General features: G+C 42.2%; 1 protein-coding gene across 19 annotated transcripts in view; it reads left to right on the top strand.

Moving 5' to 3' along the window:
- Positions 1-21935, top strand: part of CSNK1G1 (casein kinase 1 gamma 1) — a 235182-nt gene that overhangs the window by 201114 nt on the left and 12133 nt on the right. For 11 of the 19 annotated variants that reach the window (XM_058427276.1, XM_058427280.1, XM_058427281.1 and 8 more), the window contains 2 exons: positions 10382-10492; positions 18788-18894. In XM_058427276.1, the coding sequence (XP_058283259.1) occupies positions 10382-10492; positions 18788-18894 (218 nt within the window). Of the gene's footprint in view, positions 1-9091; positions 9232-10381; positions 10493-17810; positions 18062-18787; positions 18895-21935 lie in introns of those variants that run through there. The other 8 variants (XM_058427287.1, XM_058427288.1, XM_058427286.1 and 5 more) reach the window with 4 other exon arrangements.

The following is a 21935-nucleotide window of genomic DNA, read 5'->3' on the forward strand; positions in this document are numbered from 1 at the left end:
AGGAGAATTGTTTGAACCTGGGAGGTGGAGGTTGTGCAGTGAGCCAGTGCACATAAGACTGTGCCACTGCACTCCAGCCGGGCCAGCAGAGACTTCGTTTCCAAAAAAAAAAAAAAAAAAAGTATATCCTGTGGATACCAAGGTAAGTAGGGAGTCCTTGTCCTCAAAGAGCTGACAAGTAGATAAGCCAAATGGACAGATAACTATAACACAAGGCAGAACAGATAAGCATCCCAAGTTGGAAATTGTCATCTGGGTTTGGAAGAAGAAATTTCATCTAGTCTGAGCAAGACAAATAATTTGATGAGAGAAGCTGCATTTGACATGCTCTTAGCAGAATTAAATGAGATGGAAGAGGCATTCCAAGCAGAAAAATATATGATCAACAACAAATGTTGTATCTAGTTCAGTTTTCTAAAATATATGATGTGAGTAAACGAGTCCTAGGAGACAAGGCTAGGAAAGCAGGTTGAAACCATTTGGTGAAGCTCCTGGAATGCTGGGCTGGCGAGTTGGTGCTTATTTTAAGTAGGAATAGGGACTAAAGATTTTTAAGCAAATGAGTGATATGATTAAAACTCTGCTTTTGAAATCTTTTGGCACAGAATGTGGTACTAGCCTAGCAGCAAACATGGAAATCAATAAGCAGGCAGTGAATTCCCTTGAGATGTAGAGGGAGCCTAGATGGGTTATAGTAGGGCAAATGAAACAGAATTGAACAATGCTACAGTGATATAATCTACCAGAATTGGCAGCCCACATGAATGTCAGGATTAAGGGAGAAGGAAGAGTCAAAGCTGTTGCAGAGATCTTGAGCCTGGATAATTAGGAGGCACGTGGTACTATTACTAGAGATGGCAAAGTTGGGGGAGGAACTTGTTTGGAATTTGAATTTGGGCATCTTGAGTTTGAAATACTAGCAATATATGCCACCTGAAGAGGTGTAGCAGGCAGAGAGGATGGTTCTCTAGAGACAACTAGAGAGATATTTGGGAGTCAAGGCATAGAGATGACATTGATGATAATGCCTAAAGAGTCTCCTTATTCTGGGAAATCTGAGTCTCATAGTTACAGTAGAAGGAGAAAGAAGAGCTCAGACCTTGGTTTTATCTTATCCCAAAACTTTGGCCATAGGACATTTAACCTATTTAGGGTGTCAGCATTCTCAAATTGGAGCCTTGTAAGAGCAGAGATTTTTGTTGTTTTGTTCACTGCTTTAACCCTAACACCCAAACCAATGTTTAGAATAGTGGGCACTTGATGCATACTTGTTTGAATGAATGAGTGAATGAATGAATCTGTCAAATGAAGGGTGCAAATGTAAACAGATATTTGTTTATAGCATAGATTTTTATTTAACCTTTATTGAAAAATAAATTTTAAGCTTTTCTTCCTACTTGTTTTTGTTTCCACAAAGATCCATTTGCCTCTGTTTGGCAGCTAGAGTAGGGCTGGATTCTCTGCTCAAGGGGAGGGGTGTTTAAAAAAAACACACACACACAGCAGTCTTTTGCGGCAAAGAAAGTTCAGGTGATTGTTGGGTGCGGTGGCTCCCGCCTGTAATCTCAACACTTTGGGAGGCCGAGGCAGGCGGATCACCTGAGGTCGAGAGTTCGAGACCAGCCTGACCAACATGGAGAAACCCCATCTCTACTAAAAAATACAAAATTAGCCAGGCATGGTGGTGCCTGCCTGTAATCCCAGCTACTTGGGAGGCTGAGGCAGGAGAATCACTTGAACCCGGGAGGCAGAGTTTGCAGTGAGCCGAGATCGTGCCATTGCACTCCAGCCTGAGCAACAAAAGTGAAACCCGTCTCAAAAAAAAAAAAGTTCAGGTGATCTTTGTAGTTCTTTTCCATCACAACAAGAATCCTATTTTCCTTGTATTCTGGGAAAATTTTGCTTTGCTTGTTTAGATTTTAGGTATATTGAATTGAGTACTGTTTGGTTTATCTATATACAATAGTAGATCCCAAATATGGTTCCTAAAGGACTACGTTTAAACTCACATATATTGGATCTACCTTTTAAAACTATCTTAATTCCAGATACTTAAGCACTTTTTTTTTTTTTTAATAGAGATGGGATCTCGCTCCATCTCTCAGGATAGAGTGCGGTGGCGTGATCATAGCTCACAGCAACCTTGACCTCCTGGGTTCAAGCAGTCCTCCCACCCCAGCCTCCCAAACAGCTGGGACTATGGGCGTGAGCCACCACACCTGACTAATGTTTATTTATTTTTTGTAGAGACAGGGCCTCACTGGTCTCAAACTCCTGGGCTCAAGTGATCCTTCTGCCTCAGCCTCCCAAGTAACTGGGATTACAAGTGTGAGCTACCATGCCTGGCCAAGCACAATTTTTTTGAACATAAATTTTACTTAACTAGAGAACTATAATTAAACTATGAATTTGGATAGACTAAATGTTCCTAAAAGCTAGATCCATTCAGAAAGATCCCAGTTGAGTTAGTCTTTCCATCATTTTATACTTCGTGTTTGTCCTTTCCCAGTACCAAAAGTTGTAAATCTTGCCATGGGTCTGATTCGTCTCTAAAGAACTCCGTATTACCATCCAGCAGAAAGGGGATGAAAACCTTAATAGTTCTGCCTGCTTCTACCTGGCAAAACTTCCTTTGCATTATCTGATCAAATTCAATCAGGAAGTAAGTCCTGCCGGTATCCACAGATCTGAGTACAACATATGAGAATACAACATATTGTACTGTCATAGGTTTTATTCAGTGTGTTTGTTCAACACACTAAATGTAGACTGTTGCGTTGACTACTATGTGCATGCAGCAGCACTCTTCCTGCCCTTTCAGTACTTTAAATCCAGGCTTGTGACACTTCTTATGTAAATGCTACATAAACATTACATCATAATGGTTCAAGAGTTATGATAGTGTCTCCTTTTTCTCTGGCTGACCTCTTTTATTATGGTGGGTTTTGTTGTGGGCATGTGAAAAAGAAGGGCTACTTAGCCTAGCAGGTTAGAGAGAACAGATCCCATTTTGACATTGGAGAGAGTCATATTCACTATTAAAAGCTTTTAAATGGTAACAGACATGGTATCCTACCCCAAAATGTCACTTACTCTTTTTTGTGTTTTTGTATGTGTAGCATAGATGTTTTGTTTTGTTTTGTTTTCATTCGCCACGTGAAAAGAGATGCGTAGCATATGTTTAAGGGAAAGAATTTATTCTTTGTAATTTTGTACTAGGTGGACTGTTCCCTTGCAAATTCTCCAATTTGACTAGGAAAATATGAATCAAAGATCAGTAAAGGTAATCTCTCATCCTTCCAAAAGAACCATGTTTAAACTAACTCAATACCTTATAATACACAGAACAATGAACACAGAATTTAAAAGAGTCAAATCATGTGAGGTCTGAAGAAGATACGCCTCCAGTAAAAGAGTGTTTTGGATTTGTTTGTATCTAGACTGTAAGGGAATACATTTAAAGGACATATAGCCTTAGAAAAATATACTGTGGCTGGCTGGGGTCGGTGGCTCACGCCTGCACTTTGTGCAGCTGAGGCGGTGGATCACCTGAGGCCAGGAGTTCAAAACCAGCATGACCAACATGGTGAAACCCTGTCTCTACTAAAAACACAAAATTAGCTGGGCGTGGTGGCTCATGCCTGTAATCCCAGCTACTTGGGAGGCTGAGGTAGGAGAATCGCTTGACCCAGGAGTTGGAGGTTGCAGTGAGTTGAGATCGCACCATTGCACTCCAGCCTGGGCAACAAGAGTGAAACTCTGTCTCAAAAAAGAAAAAAAGAAAAGAAGAGAAAAAGAAAAATATATTGTGGCTTAGTGCTGTCATGCTTACTGAATAAAGCTTGTTATGAGCATAATTTTTCTAAAGGAAACATTAGGTCAGATTGCTAAATAGCCAAGGTAGTCAGAGATCTTCATAAAATGAATACCTTAAAAAAAAAAAAAAAAGCTGATATAGTTATCTGTTTCTGTCTTTTTACAGAGTACTGTTTAGTTCTGACCGAGGCTCAGGGTTTGCTAGTTGAAGGGGCTGAGTTTGCGCAGAGATAATCTGCCTCCTTCTGACCTGTGTGCAGTTTCCAAACATGCTGCCTGCCATCTAGTAGGAGCACAGACAGAGATTGCACACTCCTTCTGGCCACAGGATGGCCACAGCTCCACATAGAGTTCAGCGCAGGAGAGGTCTGCCCCTCCTCATTTCTGGGACCTTGACTCTGAGAGGAGCTTTGAAGCAAGCAAGTGCAAAACTGAAAATAGATTCCTTAGCGTCTTCTGTTCTATCACCTAGTCACTGCGGCTCACCTCTTCTCTTAATTCTGTATTCCATATTAAAAGTTTTTTCTTTCTGTATGCATTCTTAAGTGTTTTGTATTTCAACAGACACCCTGTGTTCTAACCCAGCTCCTTGTAGGAGGAAACTTGGTGATTCTGAAGTAATCCTACCTAGATAAACCAACATTTCCTAGGGAGGTATCTTACACCATTGTAAGGATAGGGCAGAGTTCAAATAGAGAATTGCAAACTTCTAGGGTAGTTTCCGTGATTTTTTTAAAAGCATCACAGAATTGATACTCTCGTCTCTGGATAGTATTGAGCCTGAGAATAATCCCCTTTTCAGGTTGTTGTCAGTGATTTTTAAACTTCCCTCATGTTTGATAAAGTTTATAGAATGCAGGATATCTCTGCACAAATGACAGATTACATGGCATAACCCCTGTCTGGCATGGGAAAACTGGTTCTGTTTCATGAGCTTAATAGAAGGAAGTTTTTAGTTTTGTTCAAGTATATACTTTTTTTTTTTTTTTTGAGACGGAGTCTCACTCTGTTGCCCAGGCTGGAGTGCAGTGGCGCCATCTCAGCTCACTGCAACCTCTGCCTCCCAGGTTCAAGCAATTCTCCTGCCTCAGCCTCCCGAGTAGCTGGGACTACAGGTGTGCACCACCATGCCCGGCTAATTTCTTTTGTATTTTTAGTAGAAACGGGGTTTCACCGTGTTGGCCAGGATGGTCTCAATCTCCTGACCTTGTGATCCACCCACCTCGGCCTCCTAAAGTGCTGGGATTACAGGCGTGAGCCACCACACCTGGCTTCTGTTCCATTCTTCTTCCATCTTACCCCCACCATATCATAAAAGAAAAAAAAGAGAAATTTTAATATTGAAAGTGTGATAAAACCAGAATGTAATCCAGTATGTTCTCTTTGCTAACCTTTTGGTACTATTCAGTCTGTATTCTTGTTAATTTATAGTTGAAGACAGTTAATGAGGCTGAGAAGACTTACATGAGAGGCCAAAATGTTTCTTTATAAATGGCAGCTTTTAAGGTATTTTTTGAGCCATAACATGAAGTAGATAAAGTTGTTTGTATATGTAATCAAAAATAATTTTTTTAAATGAGTTTTTTATGAAGAATAGGATTTGGTGATTTTTTTTTTTTTTAGGCAGATCTCACTCTGTCACTCAGGGTGGAGTGTGGTGGCACAATCTCAGCTCACTGCAACCTCTGCCTCCTGGGTTCTCAGCCTCCCAAGTAGCTGGGACTATAGGCATGTGCCACCACTCCCGGCTAATTTTTGCATTTTTAGTAGAGACAGGGTCTCACCACGTTGGCGAGGCTGGTCTCAAATTCTTGGCCTTAGGTGATCCGCCCCCCTCAGCCTCCCAAAGTGCTGGGATTACGGCACTTTGTTAGTGTCACTCTTACATTAATCTTTGCCAAATGAATGCTGGGAGAGATTTGTTTCCCCTGCCATAGGGCATAGGTGGGGGTTTTCACTTTTTCAACAGTCTTCTATGTTTTCTCAAGTATTTTTGTTACCTTTACCTTTCATTTATGCTATGCTGGATTGCTACTTTCTTGTTTCAAGATTTACCTACTACATGGTAAACCAATCATTTCCACGAAGGTGATGCAATCACGACTGAAAATTTTAAAGCGTTCCCCCAAGGAGTTACCACTACTTGAGATTCCTGCTTCTGCTTTGGGGGACTTACACACTCCATGTGGACCTCTGTAATGCAGAGAAATTGACTTTGCTGAATGACTTTTCTACTCATGCACCTCTTGAGTGACATTTAATTAGATGTGTATGCATGAGTGCTCTTTAAGAATGAAGGATTTACATGCTGATCTCTTCCACTAGTTTGCTTAATCTAACTAGCTACTGTGCTGATGAGGCCTAATCATAACTCCTGTGTACACAGTATTGCCTAGAATACCTTTCTTGGAGAGTTACACTAGCAGACTGCTGTAGTTGTCAACTTTCTTTCGTTTCATCTATTTCCTAGGCATTCTGTTGCTTTCTAAAACTGCAAATGGCCCTTTCTACTATGTTATCCTCTAGATACCAGTCCAAGTTCTTAAATTCCAGAAAACAGTAGCCCTAGAGTTTAACATCTTACTGAAAACTTGTTTCCAAAGTAATAAACCAGCAACCCCTAGGTTCACGTCTGTGCTTAGTTTTGATGCTTTCAACAGATACAGAAGGCATTGGTGGGCAGTATTATGGTATAGTGTGTTTTTCCTTCATCATAGTGGAAGCATTTATGAAGCAATCTAGAGTGTTAACATTAGTTTTCTATTTATCTTTAGAAGATAAATAGCATATTGCTTTGAGAATGGAGATGGAATGTGATTTTTAGGCCTTTGAAAAATGTCTTGGTATTTTCATTTAAACAAAAATCTTAAATCTTTCAACAAATTATTTATTGAACTAGAATGAATATAAAGAACCATGTAGCCCTGTGAATCAGACGATAGCATAAAACCAGAGTTCTGGCCGGGCGCGGTGGCTCACGCTTGTAATCCCAGTACTTTGGGAGGCCGAGGCGGGCGGATCACGAGGTCAGGAGATCGAGACCACGGTGAAACCCTGTCTCTACTAAAAATACAAAAAAAAATTAGCCGGGCGTGGTGGCGGGCGCCTGTAGTCCCAGCAACTCGGAGAGGCTGAGGCAGGAGAATGGCGTGAACCCAGGAGGCGGAGCTTGCAGTGAGCCGAGATTGCGCCACTGCACTCCAGCCTGGGCGACAGAGCGAGACTCCGTCTCAAAAAAAAAACAAAACAAAAAACTAGAGTTCTTATATGTGGTCAGTAAAAATGGAAATAATTGTTGATCAGCTGTCCGGGGTTTTCTTAACTTTAAAAGCCCGTGAGTATACATGAACATGCATTTCCAGTCATTTTCTATTTTATCTGCCTCAAAAACAAATGCAGGCTGGGTGCAGTGGCTCACACCTGTAATCTTAGCACTTTGGGAGGCCAAGGTGGGCGGATCACGAGGTCAGGAAATTGAGACCATCCTGGCTAACACGGTGAAACCCCGTCTCTACTAAAAATATTAAAAAATTAGCAATCTGGTGGCGCGCGCCTGTAGTCCCAGCTACTTGGGAGGCTGAGGCAGGAGAATGGTGTGAACCTGGGAGGCAGAGCTTGCAGTGTGCCGAGATCGTGCCACTGCACTCCAGCCTGGGTGACAGAGCAAGACTCCATCTCAAAAAAACAAACAAAACAAAACAAAAAAACAAATGCAAAAACAGAGCATTCATGAGATGTAATTGTATTTAGTATGTATTATAGAACTCAACACTAAATGGCTTATCATTGTCTGGATTTTTTTAAGCACTTAAGTTTTTAGAAACCTGACAGTACTATATAATAGTTTAAGAGCTTAAATATTATATTTAAATATTACAAAAAATAAAAAGTTCTAGAGAACTGAAAAAGCCTATCACTGATAGGTTTAGTTATAGATATTACTTCTAATATTACAAGAATAGGTTTATTCTCAGATCTCCAGCAGTCGGAATAAATGAGACTAAGTGCTCTGAGGATATAGACAATGTCAGTAAGTTTATAAAATATGGCCGGCACGGTGGCTCACACCTGTAATTCCAGCACTTTGGGAGGCCGAGGCAGGTGGATCACCTGAGGTTGGGAGTTCGAGACCAGCCTGACCAACCTGGAGAAACCCCGTCTCTACTAAAAACACAAAATTAGCCAGGCATGGTGGCACATGCCTGTAATCCCAGCTACTTGGGAGGCTGAGGCAGGAGAATCGCTTGAACCTGGGAGGCGGAGGTTGTGGTGAGCCGAGATCGCGCCATTGCACTTCAGCCTGGGCAACAAGAGTGAAACTCCATCTCAACGAAAAAAATAAAAGTAAAAATAAGTTTATGATTATGTTGTACACCAGTCTTATTTTAGAAAATGAAACATTTGAACCTCTTTTGGCAGAAATAATTGTAGTAGGGGAATATTTTGGGTAGCTTTGATTCTCTCTAACATAACTAGCAGCATAAAATCAGACTCCTCATTTATAAGGTAGTAGAGCAAGTTCATATAGCTGCCTTCTCATAGAATATGTTTATTTTCTGAGGAAGAGCAGAGAAAATATGAACAGGATCCTTTATAGTACTCTTGTCCATATGACTTCATATGCCATTAATAAAAAGGAGTAAATTGGCCGGGCGTGGTGGCTCACGCCTGTAATCCCAGCACTTTGGGAGGCTGAGGCAGGCAGACCACGAGATCAGGAGATCGAGACTATCCTGGCTAACACGGTGAAACCCTGTCTCTACTGAAAATACAAAAAAATTAGCCGGGCATGGTGCTGTGCGCCTGTAGTCCCAACTACTCAGGAGGCTGAGGCAGAAGAGTGGCGTGAACTTGGGAGGCGGAGCTTGCAGTGAGCCGAGACTGCGCCACTGCAGTCCAGCCTGGGCGACAGAGCGAGACTCCATCTCAAAAAACAAAAAGTAAATTGTAGCTGGTGTACAAAGCTCTGATTGTTACGAGAAATGCCTTTTTGGTGACTTACGGGTGAGCTTTAAGCAACTCTTGTCAATGAGATACTGAAATATGGGGAGTGAATATAGACCCTCAAACCATTACTTCCTTGCCCTTCCTTTTTTATAGAATACAACTTTTATAGCTGTGAACATTTGTAAGATTTATAGTCCTTTCTGGTTTTCTTGCAGAGCAGCAATATCACATCCTAACCCCTGCAGCTGTTTATATCAGCAGCAATTAAAATTTGATTTACTAATCTCTCATTGCTGCCTCTCCACCTACTCATTTTTCATTTTTGTAGAGCCTTAGGACTGTTACAGCTGAGCATTATGATGTTAACAACTCAGCCATCTGACACAGGGGAAGAGGCACCTAAACAGATTCTTCTGAACAAAAGTCACATATGAGCAAGATCAGAATAGTAGCAGATCTTAAAAGCAGGTAAAGAAGGAGGAGAGCCTGAATGATACTAAAGTGAAAGCAGAATCCAAAGAAGTTTTTAGTTGAAGGTCGACCCTCCTTTTGCTTTCCAGAAGAAAATAATTCATAGTATCATTTTTTTTTTTTTTTTTTTGAGACGGAGTCTCACTCTGTTGCCCAGGCTGGAGTGCAGTGGCGCAATCTCGGCTCACTGCAAACTCCGCCTCCCGGGTTCACGCCATTCTCCTGCCTCAGCCTCCTGAGTAGCTGGGACTACAGGCGCCCGCCACCGCGCCTGGCTAATTTTTTGTATTTTTAGTAGAGACGGGGTTTCACCGTGGTCTCGATCTCCTGACCTCGTGATCCACCTGCCTTGGCCTCCCAAAGTGCTGAGATTACAGGCTTGAGCCACCGCACCCGGCCGCTCATAGTATCATATTAATAAGCAAACTTTTTCTAATTCCAGTCTAGAAGCTGTTAGCTAGAAGAACCAGGCAAACAATGTAGCTATTTTTTTTTGTTATTATTATTTTTTTCGAGATGGAGTCTTGCTCTGTCGAGCAGGCTGGAGTGCAGTGGCGCAATCTTGGCTCACTGCAACCTCCACCTCCCGGGTTTAAGCAATTCTCCTGCTTCAGCCTCCTGAGTAGCTGGGATCACAGGTGTGTGCCACCATGCCCAGCTCATTTTTATAATTTTAGTAGAGACAGGGTTTCACCATGTTGGTCAGGCTGGTCTCGAACTCCAGACCTCGTGATCTGCCCACCTCGGCCTCCCAAAGTGCTGAGATTATAGGCGTATGCCACCACCCCCAACAATCTTAACATTCTGAGTTTAATCTGCTTAGTGGCTACTGAAATTTTACCTCTATGGAAACTAAAAGATGATCCCAGCTTTGACTGTGTGTTTTTCCCCCCTCCCTCCTCTTTTGGTTGTTATTGGTTTTCTGGTTCTGGGTAAGGAGGGTATGCTATAGATTCATGTATTGACTCATTAAGGCTAAAATGAATGTAGACAAGCTTACTTTTCCTCAGTGTTTTCTAGTTAGTTTAAAATCCAAAACCAAAAGAAAAACCTACAGGGACATGAATGTACTTGATTTTGTTACTGCTTGCTGTTGCTTCACCTTTCCTTCCATATCTTGCTCTCATGCTGTCTAATGCCTAAGCAGAATGCATCATCAGAGCGCCGAGGAGAGTGGGAAATTCAGCCCAGCCGGCAGACCAATACCTCATACCTGACGTCTCACTTGGCTGCAGACCGCCATGGGGGATCAGTGCAGGTATTTACTGCCTTTATTGCCTTTTCCTGGCCTTTCCAGCTTGGCTGGTGGAATGTTGGCTTGCTTCTGAACCTTCAGCAGCTTTAGCAAGGAAGCTTATAGGAAGGGCTAATTGAGTATCTCTGTAGATTTTCTGTCTAGATGGACTTGGTAAGAGTCACTTGTTAAGATGATTGCTTCCTGTTGTCATTGACTAAGAAACATCTATATGATTTCTGATACTGATTTCTGGTTAACCTAGTCCTACCACCTTGATGCATTCATGATAAACCATAAAAATAACACCAAGGTAGGATTGTGTTAGTGTCAAGTCTGTGAATTATAAAGACCTGAAACTTACAAGTATTTTTTGAATAGAGGACTAAAGGACTGCTTATGTTGCTCATTCCATGATCTGCGCCTTAACGCATAAGCTGAGAATGTTAATTTGTATAAGTCATCTGTTTCTGAGTGGGTACCCAGGAAGTTGGGCTGTTTCCTTTTTTCTCCCTGGAATCAATGTGATCTTAAGAAAATTATTTCTTGGCCGGGCGCGGTGGCTCACGCTTGTAATCCCAGCAATTTGGGAGGCCGAGGCGGGCGGATCACGAGGTCAGGAGATCGAGACCATGGTGAAACCCCGTCTCTACTAAAAAATACAAAAAAATTAGCCGGGCGTGGTGGCGGGCGCCTGTAGTCCCAGCTACTCGGAGAGGCTGAGGCAGGAGAATGGCGTGAACCCGGGAGGCGGAGCTTGCAGTGAGCCGAGATTGCGCCACTGCACTCCAGCCTGGGTGACAGAGCGACGCATAGATCGAAAAAAAAAAAAAAAAGAAAATTATTTCTGATTTCATTTGGGCTATTCTGAATCTCTTTTTTCTGTTTAGTACTAGAACATCTGGTGTCTGTTAACTTGTCTTATATGTGAATGTTTTTAATAATTTTAGCCTCAATATTCTCATACTGGTAAGTGACACCATCAGTTGGGACACACAGTGAACTCAGAGCTGTCAAACATAAATTCTTATAAAGACGCAGACAGGTTTGTGCATGTAGAAATGCATCTTGGTAGCCTTGATCAGCTAGGATACGCTGTTAAAGGAGTGATTCATAGAAAGATCTTAATCACAGCTTGACAGACAGTTTTGGCCCTATAGAAAACCACATAGGATCATATAGGTTAAAATGATGGATTGAGGCTGGGCGTGGTAGCTCCTGTAATCCCAGCACTTTGGGAGGCCAAAGCAGATGGATCACTTGAGGTCAAGACTAGCCTGGCCAACATGGTGAAACCCCATCTCTACTATAAATACAAAAAAAAAATTAGCTAGGCCCGGTGGCGCATACCTGTAATCCTAGCTACTCAGGAGGCTGAGGTGGGAGGATTGCCTGAATCTGGGAGGCAGAAGTTGCAGTGAGCTGAGATCATGCCACTGCACACTCTAACCTGGGTGACAGAACGAGGCTCCATCTCAAAAAAAAAAAAAAATGATGGATTGGACAAGACTGAGCAACAAAGGGAGAGCTCGGCTCTACAGAAAGTTAAAAAAAATTATCTAGGATGGCCAGGCGTGGTGGCTCACGCCTGTAATCCCAGCACTTTGGGAGGCCAAGATGGGCGGATCACGAGGTCAAGTGATTGAGACCATCCTGGCCAACACGGTGAAACCCCATCTCTACTAAAAATACAAAAATTAGCTGGGCATGGTGGCGCATGCCTATAGTTCCAGCTACTTAGGAGGCTGAGGCAGGAGAATCTCTTGAACCTGGGAGGCAGAGGTTGCAGCGAGCCGAAATCACGCCATTGCACTCCAGCCTGGGTGATGGACTGAGACTCTGTCTCAAAAAAAAAAAAAAAAAATCATTGCTCTTAGGAGCCAGGCACAGTGGCTTACACCTATAATTCCAGCATTTTGAGAGGCCTAGGCAGGAGGATCACTTGAGGCCAGGAGTTCTTGACCATCCTGGCAATATAGCAAGATCTTGTCTCTACACAAAACAGAAAAATTGGCTAGGTGTGGTGGTATGTGCCTATAGTCCTAGCTGCCAGGAAGGCTCAGGCGGGAGGATCGCTTGAGCGCAGGAGTTTGAGGCTGCAGTGAGCCATGATCGTACCACTGCATTTCAGCCTGGGTGACAGAGCAAGACCCTGTCTCTTTAAAAACAAAACAAAACAAAACAAAACAAAACAAAACAAAAACTCTCAATTTTATTTCTCAGGCACACTTTCTTATGAAGCCACATGAGGATGTGTGTTATCAGAATTAATAGAACAAGAGAATAGCAGCCATGTGCAATGGCTCATGCCTGTAATCCCAGCACTTTGGGAGGCTGAGGTGGGCAGATCACAAGGTCAGGAGTTCAAGACCAGCCTGGCCACCATAGTGAAACCCCATCTCTACTAAAAAATAATTTTAAAAAATTAGCTGGGCATGGTGGTGGGTACCTGTAGTCCCAGCTACTCGGGAGGCTGAGGCAGGAGAATCACTTGAACTCGGGAGGCAGAAGTTGCAGCGAGCTAAGATTGCGCCCCTGCACTCCAGCCTGGGCAACACAATGAGACTCTATCTCAAAAAAAATAAAAAGAAAGGAATATCTGGGATCCAGGAAACCAGAGGTCCAGCACAGGAAAGAAACAAAGGGAATCCCTAGTATAATAATAAAGTTAGGAGATCCTGGGATCTGTACACCAATAGAAGAGAGCAGCTTATTCAAAACAGAGCTGCAAGAGCAGCTCTTTGGTGTTTTCCTTTTTAACATTATGGTTTATCCTTGTCTTTTTATAATTACAAAATAAGCATATTTCTTTTTTCTTTTCTCTTTTTTTTTTTTTTTTTTTTTGAGACAGAGTCTTGCTCTGTCATCCAGGCTGGAGTGCAGTGGCGCGATCTTGGTTCACTGCAATTGCTGTTTCCTGGGTTCAAGCGATTCTCCTGTCTTAGCCTCTAGAGCAGCTGAGATTACAGGCACGTGCCACACACCCAGCTAATTTTTGGATATTTAGTAGAGATGGGTTTTTGCCATGTTGCCCAGGCTGGTCTCAAACTCCTGACCTCAAGTGATCCACCCGCCTCGGCCTCACAAAGTCCTGGGATTACAGGTGTGAGCCACCGTGCCTGGCCTCGTAAAGTGTCCTTTAGAAATGGGTCCAATTGAGGTGTCTTTGGCAGCTCTTTTGAAACATGCAACTTCCTCTACTCCCTATAAACTAAGTTTTACCAGCTTCCTTGGCACTTAGATAGACGACAGGCAGTTACACCATTTACCTAATATTATTTTCAGCTCTGCTGCTCCTCATTACTTTGGCATCTTTGGGCTTACACTGTTTTTAGCATACCTTTTGCAAACCAAATTAACAATACTTTCCTAACACAACAGATGTCCACATATTTCTGAGTTGTCTCACTTGCCAGAGGTAATGTAGTAAAATCATGTTTGGCCTAACCTGGGTGACTTGCAGACACCATGACCCTGGGAGGGAGTGCAGAATGCTAAGACAAGAAAAGTTTGCTCTGATAAGGCACATGGAGACTCCTGTTCCAACATCTTTAATGGGCAGACCCCCATGGTTCTCATCCTTCCAGTATTTCCACAGATCTTTTATGTGTGGAAGGCCTAAATGCAAGAAGATAATATATTTTCCCTTTCAAAAAGATTCCTCTAAAGTTGTCTAAATTAAAATGTTTAGGGAGTTTTTAGAAATGTTCAGGACCAAGTAAGGACATAAGACTTAGAATGACACATGAGTTAAAGTACTGTTTCCTTTGGTACACAGCTCTGATTTCTCCTCACAGTGACATTTTAAGAAATGAAACTAATAACCCAAATTATTGAGACTCCTAAAAGGGATATTACCAGGTCTGAACGTCAAAACAGTCCTTCATCTTAGTCTTTCTCATGAGTAATGCTATAAGATATTAATGGGTCTTGTTTGGCATAGCCAGAGTAATAAGCGATTAATTTTAATAGTGATTAAAGCAAAATAAATGTCTATTTGAAATATGCAAATCTTTTTTTTTTTTTTTTTGAGACAGAGTTTCTCATTGTTGTCCAGGCTGGGGTGCAGTGGCATGATCTTGGCTGTCCACAACCTCCGCCTCCTGAGGTTCAAGCAATTCTCATGCCTCAGCCTCCTGAGTAGCTGGGATTACAGGTGCCCACCACCACGCCCAGCTGATTTTTTGTATTTTAGTAGAGACGGGGTTTCACCATGTTGTCCAGGCTGGTCTCGAACTCCTGAGCTCAGGCAATCCGCCTGTCTCGGCCTCCCAAAGTGCTAGGATTACAGGCATGAGCCACCGTGCCCGGCCGCAAATAAAGCTTTTTATAATGAAGCTTATTTTTTATTATCTTTTATAATGAAGTTATACTAAAAATTATTTATTTATTTATTTATTTATTTATTTATTTATTTATTTATTTATTTATTATTTATTTATTTATTTATTTATTTATTTATTTATTTATTTATTTATTGAGACGGAGTCTCTCTCTGTCGCCCAGGCTGGAGTGCAGTGGCATTATCTCTGCTCACTGCAAGCTACGCCTCCCAGGTTCACACCATTCTCCTGCCTCAGCCTCCCGAGTAGCTGGGACTACAGACATGCGCCACCACTCTCGGCTAAGTTTTTGTATTTTTAATAGAAATGGAGTTTCACCGTGTTAGTCAGGATGGTCTTGATCTCCTGACCTCGTGATCTGCCCGCCTCGGCCTCCCAAAATGCTAGGATTACAGGCGTGAGCCACCGCACCCGGCCATAAAGTTATACTAAAAATTTAATAGAGAAAAACATAACAGCTGGATCACTTGGGGTCAGGAGTTCAAGATCAGCCTGGCCAATGTGGTGAAACCCCATCTCTACTAAAAAATACAAAAATTAGCCAGACGTCGTGGTGCATACCTGTAGTCCCAGCTACTCGGGAGGCTGAGGCAGGAGAATCACTTGAACTCGGGAGGCAGAGGTTGCAGTGAGCCAAGATCACTCCACTGCACTGCAGCCTGGGCAACAAAGCGAGACTCCATCTCCAAAAAAAAAATAAGGAAAACATAAAGATAATATTGTTTAAAATGTCAGTAACTTGTTATTCATAAGATTCTTTTTAATTTTTTTAAATTTATTTTCTAAACATCAGTGTATTTAATTCCCTTCATATTTATGAAGTTGATAGGATCATGGTCATTTGCCTTGTCTTGTAGAATTAGAAAATAGGGCTCACAGAGGATGTTAATGGTAGAACAAGGCCTAGAATCCAACTCTTCCATCATTTACACAGTGTTTGTTCCACTGCCTGCAGTTCAGTAGTTTGACAAACCAGACCTCTAACCTGAAATAATTAAGCAGATGCTGTGAAGGCCCAGATGTGTAGACTTAAAGGCTACACATCTGGGCCTTTAAGTATGTTTTTGGTACAATTAAGTTTAAAAGTAGAGAATGGAGGCTCTGTTGATGTCTCATTCATTTGAGACCAGATGCTCATTGATACAGACAAGATGTCTAGTCTGTAAAATGGGGATAACCTCTTATTCCTTAGATTGCCCAAGGACAGTGCTTATAGCCCAAATGGCAATTTGTAGCAAGGAGAATTTAGGAAGTATAAGCCATGTGAAACGCTGTGAGCAGGCCTCATGACCCAGAGTCACCAGGTAATTCTCAGTGGTGATGCTTACTAATGTTTCATTCATGTGAGTAGAAGCCAAGACATTTTATTTAACATCTTGTCTAGTTCCTGAATTGTCCACTAGAAACTTACTATGTTTTCTCCTGTAACCCTTGTGCTCACAGAATGAGTTTACCAGTATTATCACTGGTATGCAGCCAGAGTATGTCCACAAGAAGCAAATGAAGCACTGAGGAAATTAACAGGATAGCATTAGAGTGAGGAGCTGTGGTTTTCCAATCCATATACCCTATTTCCTCAACTTTTTGGTTTTGCTGGTTTTTCCTCAACTTTTTGTATTGAAAATTTCAACTCTACAAAGAAATCGGGAGGGAAATGCAATGAACTCTTGTATATCTCTAACCTTGCTGAACGAATTATTAAGATTTTGCCATATTTGCTTTAAATCTATGAGTGAAAGTTTGTGTGTGTGTTTGCTTGCTAAACCATATGAAAGTAAGTTGCAGACATCATATCTTATCCCAAAGTACTTCAGCCTGTATCTTCTAAGAACGAAGACATTCTAAGAAAGTTAATTTCATAATATCTAATATACAGTTCATGTCACATTCCATCTAATTCCAGTTGTCCCCAGAATTAATATTGTAGTGTCCAGGATTTAATCAAGGTTCATGCCTCGAATTAACCAATGCAATATGCCTCATCAGTCTTTTACAATGTCTTAGTCTCTTTTAATCCGTTTTAATCTTTAAGTCTCCTTGTGTTTAAACAAATAAAAGTCTTTTATAAAGATTCAGCTGGAGGCCGGGCACAGTGGCTCATGCCTGTAATCCCAGCACTTCGGGAAGCCGAGGTGGGTGGACACCCTGAGATCAGGAGTTCAAGACTAGCCTGGCCAACATGGTGAAACCCCATCTCTACTAAAAAAAAAAAAAACAGCCAGGTGTGGTGGCACATACCTGTAATCTCAGCTACTCGGGAGACTGAGGCAGGAGAACCGCTTGAACCTGGGAGGCAGAGGTTGCAATGAGCCGAAATCGTGCCACTGCACTCCAGCCTGGGCGACAGAGCAAGACTCTCTCTCTCAAAAAAAAAAAAGTGTTATTAATGAGAACAATAATTATTTCTTGTTTAGAAATAATGGTGGATATAGCTTGCTAGTAAGTAGTATTCACCCTATCTGTCCCAAAGGCTACGTGTACTAAATATTTCCTCCCACCCTCCTCTTTATGACTATTCAGGAAATTTTTGTGGATTAACTGCTGGTGAGGACCCCTGAGCTAGAGGCAGATAAGAATAAACAGTTATGGAGAGAGAGTAACAGTAAGATGACCATTTATTGAGCTGTTACCATGTCTCATGCCACTGGGCTAAGCACTTTCTGTGGGTTGTCTGCACAGTAAACACCATTAGGTAAGCAGCATTGTTCTCCCATTTTAGAGATTAGGAAGCTTAGGCATAGACTGAGGATCTTGCCCAAAGACCCACAGCAAATAACTGGTGGAGCTGGGGTTCAAACTTAGGGCTGATTAGGGCAATTTCTACACTATGCTGCTTCCCTTATTTATACTAGGTATTATACTAGATAGTCTTATACATTTTCTTGTATAATTCTCTCATCAACCTAGAAGAAACAATCTCAAATAGATGGAAGTACTTATCCAAGGGCATATGATATCCAAATTGTTTATCCTATTTTGTGTTCTCTCCCATGTTTCAGCCAAAGTCTTTAACAAGCAGAGTGTTTTGTCCAGCAGTGAGGCCCCTTTTCCCACTTCCCAGCACCCACATAAACAGGAATCACGTGCTGGAAATGAAACCAGGTGGCAGAAGCAGCTACACATGCGAGAGAAGCCTGATCGGGTCCACATTAACCAGATGACAGGAGTGACAGCCTTCACTTACATTTCGGGGACCATCAGTGAGAAATGGGATGACAGTGAACCTGAAATAAAGGTTGTTGAAATAAGACTGGCTTTCCAAGGGAGAGTGTTTTTTTACCATCTTCCCTCTTATCGGAGAGGATGTGACAATCTTGTTATTTGTGTAACTTCGAACCAATGCTCAAAGCCATGAGGAAATTTCTGAAGGAAAGTGTGATTATTTATAGTTTCTGGTACCCACTGTTGACTTCCTTTTTAGAACTTTTTCTTTCAACATCAGCGCCAAGTCTATATAATTATAGCATAATAAACTGAGAGAAGTAGACTTCACCCATCACATTCAAGGGAGCCAAGTGATTTTACCTTTAGAAGTCAGTCATGCAGTTATTTTTAACTTAACAAAGTAATGTGTGTGTTTTTGCAATATGAAAGAATCTGTGTTTAGAACAAATTTTCCTCATGGAAATTCACAGATATTAACTCTAAACCTTGGTTAAGTCATTTGTTAGTGTTTCCATCTGTAAAAAGACCTATTTCATAAGATTTTTGTAAGGATTAAATTTACACACGCAATGTAGCAGAGTGTCAGACACCAAGTAGGCACTCAGTTTGTAAGTTATTATCATCATTGTATGATTACATCATTGATATTAGTGTTCTCGCATGATATGGGCGTGGGAACCTTCCCTAAATTGATCCCTTAACCCAGGAAAACAAACATTCCAGACACTGCCTGTTTAGTGACCCTGTTTGGCGCTGGCAAGAGATTTCTGTTGCCATGGTGCCTGTCACCCACTCTGTCTTTCTGTTTCAGGTGGTTAGCTCAACCAATGGAGAGCTGAATGTTGATGATCCCACAGGAGCCCACTCCAATGCACCAATCACAGCTCATGCCGAGGTGGAGGTAGTGGAGGAAGCTAAGTACGTACATCTTTCAAGGGGGCTCTTAAGTCATGGGTTGAAAAATCTTTTCTGTCTCTTCCTCTCTGTATGCTGCTCATCTCAGACTGGATTTCTCATGCTTGTAACCACAGCTTTCTTCCTTAACTGTTTTAATTTTTGCATGGTACCTTAAGGCTGCTACTGCCCTTCTTTAGCTGTGATTTCGGGGAAGACAGTCACATTTTTCTAGTTCACATGAAAAAGACATAGTGAACTGAAAGAATCATGTTATCAGGGCTACAATAGATAGTAGCCATGAGCTTCTTGGGGCTGTGGAGCTTCTTGCTCTGTATGGGATATAGAGAAAAATCTGCTGTTAAACCATGGGCCATGCTGAATAGCATTCGATTTCTGATTGTGGGCTAACAACTGGATGTACGGTCATGGAACAAGGAGTTCAGGACCGTTTCGTTCACTCTCAAATGATTCTGGCTTCAGAGAGACTAAGTCAGGCAAGAAAAATATTATAGTCTGCATCTGTGAATGAGAGTGTGGGAAAAGAATGGAAGTCATACTCATCTCAGGAGGGTAAGGAGGTTGCCCCACACCCTTTTCTGCTTCTCTTGCATGTGAATGTCTTGCCCCACCCATACCACCAGCCCCTTGGGTGCGCTGCATGGTCTGTGTTTAAACTCTTAAAATCTGGGGTGGAAGGTGAGATAACTGCCAATTCTGCTGCAAAAGCAGCATTTCTACCACTTTTTTCCCTTTTTTCCCCATCACAAATTTAGATCCAGATTTAGACTTCAAGAAGATACCAGGTAGGGAGAGATAGAGACACCATGAGTCAGTAACTGCTGCCATCCCTGATATGGAGGACCTTTCTTGTGAGCCCTTTGAGAACCTTCGGGATATCCCAGGGTCTTGTTTTCTGAAGCAGACAACATATTTATAGTGATATTGTACCTAAGTGGTCTCATGAGCCCCAGGTAGCTTAATACAAGCCAGAACACTCTTATACCTCTAAATGTAAGTTAGTGAGATGCCACTGAGACTTGCATTCTTCCACCTTCCAGATGCACTTTGTGTTGTTGTCTTTCCTGCCTATTCCCCTGGTCTCCTGCCCATCTTTTTTATTTATTTATTTTTTGAGACAGGGTCTCTCTCTGTTGCCAAAGCTGGAGTGCAGTGGCACGATCATGGCTAACTGCAGCTTCTATTCCCCAAGCTCAAGCGATCCTCCTGCCTCAGTCTCCCAAAGTCATGAAATTACAGGCATGAACCACCGTGCCCAGCCCTGCCAATCTATTTGATGAACTCATTTTACCTTCAAGAAGTCCTTTCTAGCCAATTGTGGTGGTTCATGCCTGTAATCTTAGCACTTTGGGAGGCTGAGGCAGGAGGATCACTTGAGTCTAGGGGTTTGAGACCAGCCTAGGCAACATAATGAGACCCCATCTCTATAAAAAAATTAAAAATTAGCTGGGCATGGTGGTATGCACCTGTAGTCCCAGGTACTTGGAAGGTTCAGGCTGCAGTGAGCTATGGTCATGTCACTGTACTCCAACCTGGGTGACAGGTGTGACCCTGTCACACACACACACACACACACACACACACAAGTTTTTGGCCAGGTGCAGTGGCTCACACATGTAATCCCAGCACTTTGGGAAGCTGAAGCAGGAGGATCACAAGGTCAAGAGATTGAGACCATCCTGGCCAACATGGTGAAACCCCGTCTCTACTAAAAATATAAAAATTAGCTGGGTGTGGTGGCATACACCTGTAGTCCCAGCTACTCAGGAGGCTGAGGCAGGAGAATCGCCTGAACCTGCGAGGCAGGGGTTGTGGTGAGCCGAGATTGTGCCACTGCACACCAACCTGGCGACAGAGCGAGACTCCGTCTCAAAAAAAAAAAAAAAGAAAAGTTTTTCTTGGAAAACCAGGGCTTGAGGATTCCTACCCAATACATCAAAAGTAAATGAGGATGACTTGACTGTCTCTTGTTGAGCCCCTGCTAACTGTAGGCAGCTTCAGAGCTCTTCTCCCGGCTTCTATAAGGCACTGATATTTAAGGGGGTGAGGGTTATGCTGGTTATGCCAGGAAAAGACCATTTTAGTAAGGAAACATGCTCCTATTCTCATTAATATCTCTTGGAGATGTTAATGGTACTCACAGTTTTTCAATTTCCATACAAAACTACATTATCTTAAATAAACAATATGTTACTCCCACCCTCTGGGCTCTCAACTGGCTGCACTTTGGAGTCATCTGGGGCATGGTAGAAAATACAAATGTCTGAGTCTGGCCTCAGGCATTCTGATTTAATTTATTGAAATGTGGCCTGAGCATCAAGAATTTTAAAAGTTCAGGTCATTCTAACATGTAGCCAATGTTGAGAACCACTGTACTAAGCGTGGTCTGATCCAAACATTGTCAGAGCTTGAAGGATGGCCATACCTGTTCCCAGCTCCCACCGCATTCTCAATTCACCTTTGTGGCTATTACTTTGAAGGCTAGAAGTTTAGCTTTGGATTTAATAGTATACTTTGAATGCAATAATCAAATGGGCTTTAGTTTTATGTTATGCCCTATACAGGTTTATCTTTTGAACCCATTCATCTCATCTCATTTTGGTAAATGTGTATACTAATTGTGTATGTGAGTGTGGTATTTGTGTTCTGTGTGTAAGATATGGGCTCATTCACACAGAGATTTCAATCTGGTGTATTCTGTATTGGTATAATCTAACCTCTAGAATGTAAGGAGAGTTTAAAGTCTTGTCATTTAGCAAAAAGGACAAATGTGCCTCTTTGCCACCAGCTTCAGGTTTGGACCTTCTAAAAGATGTAGAAAGCTTAGGGGAGCAATTATATTTGACCAGATGTCATCCCGAAGCTCATGGCTTAGGGCATTTAGTGATTTCATGGGCTATCAATCCATCTTGCCCAGAGAACTGTCAGGGCCCAGCCATGTGTTATTTTTCTTGGCCTTTGTGTGTGGGGGCAAGGAAAGGGTAGCCCTGTGTCCACCTGGTTGATCATTTTCATTGGAAGAAGTCACAGCTAGAGAAGCACGA

Source organism: Hylobates moloch, unplaced genomic scaffold, assembly GCF_009828535.3.
Source record: "Hylobates moloch isolate HMO894 unplaced genomic scaffold, HMol_V3 SCAFFOLD_14, whole genome shotgun sequence".
NCBI classification, from domain to species: Eukaryota; Metazoa; Chordata; class Mammalia; order Primates; family Hylobatidae; genus Hylobates; species Hylobates moloch.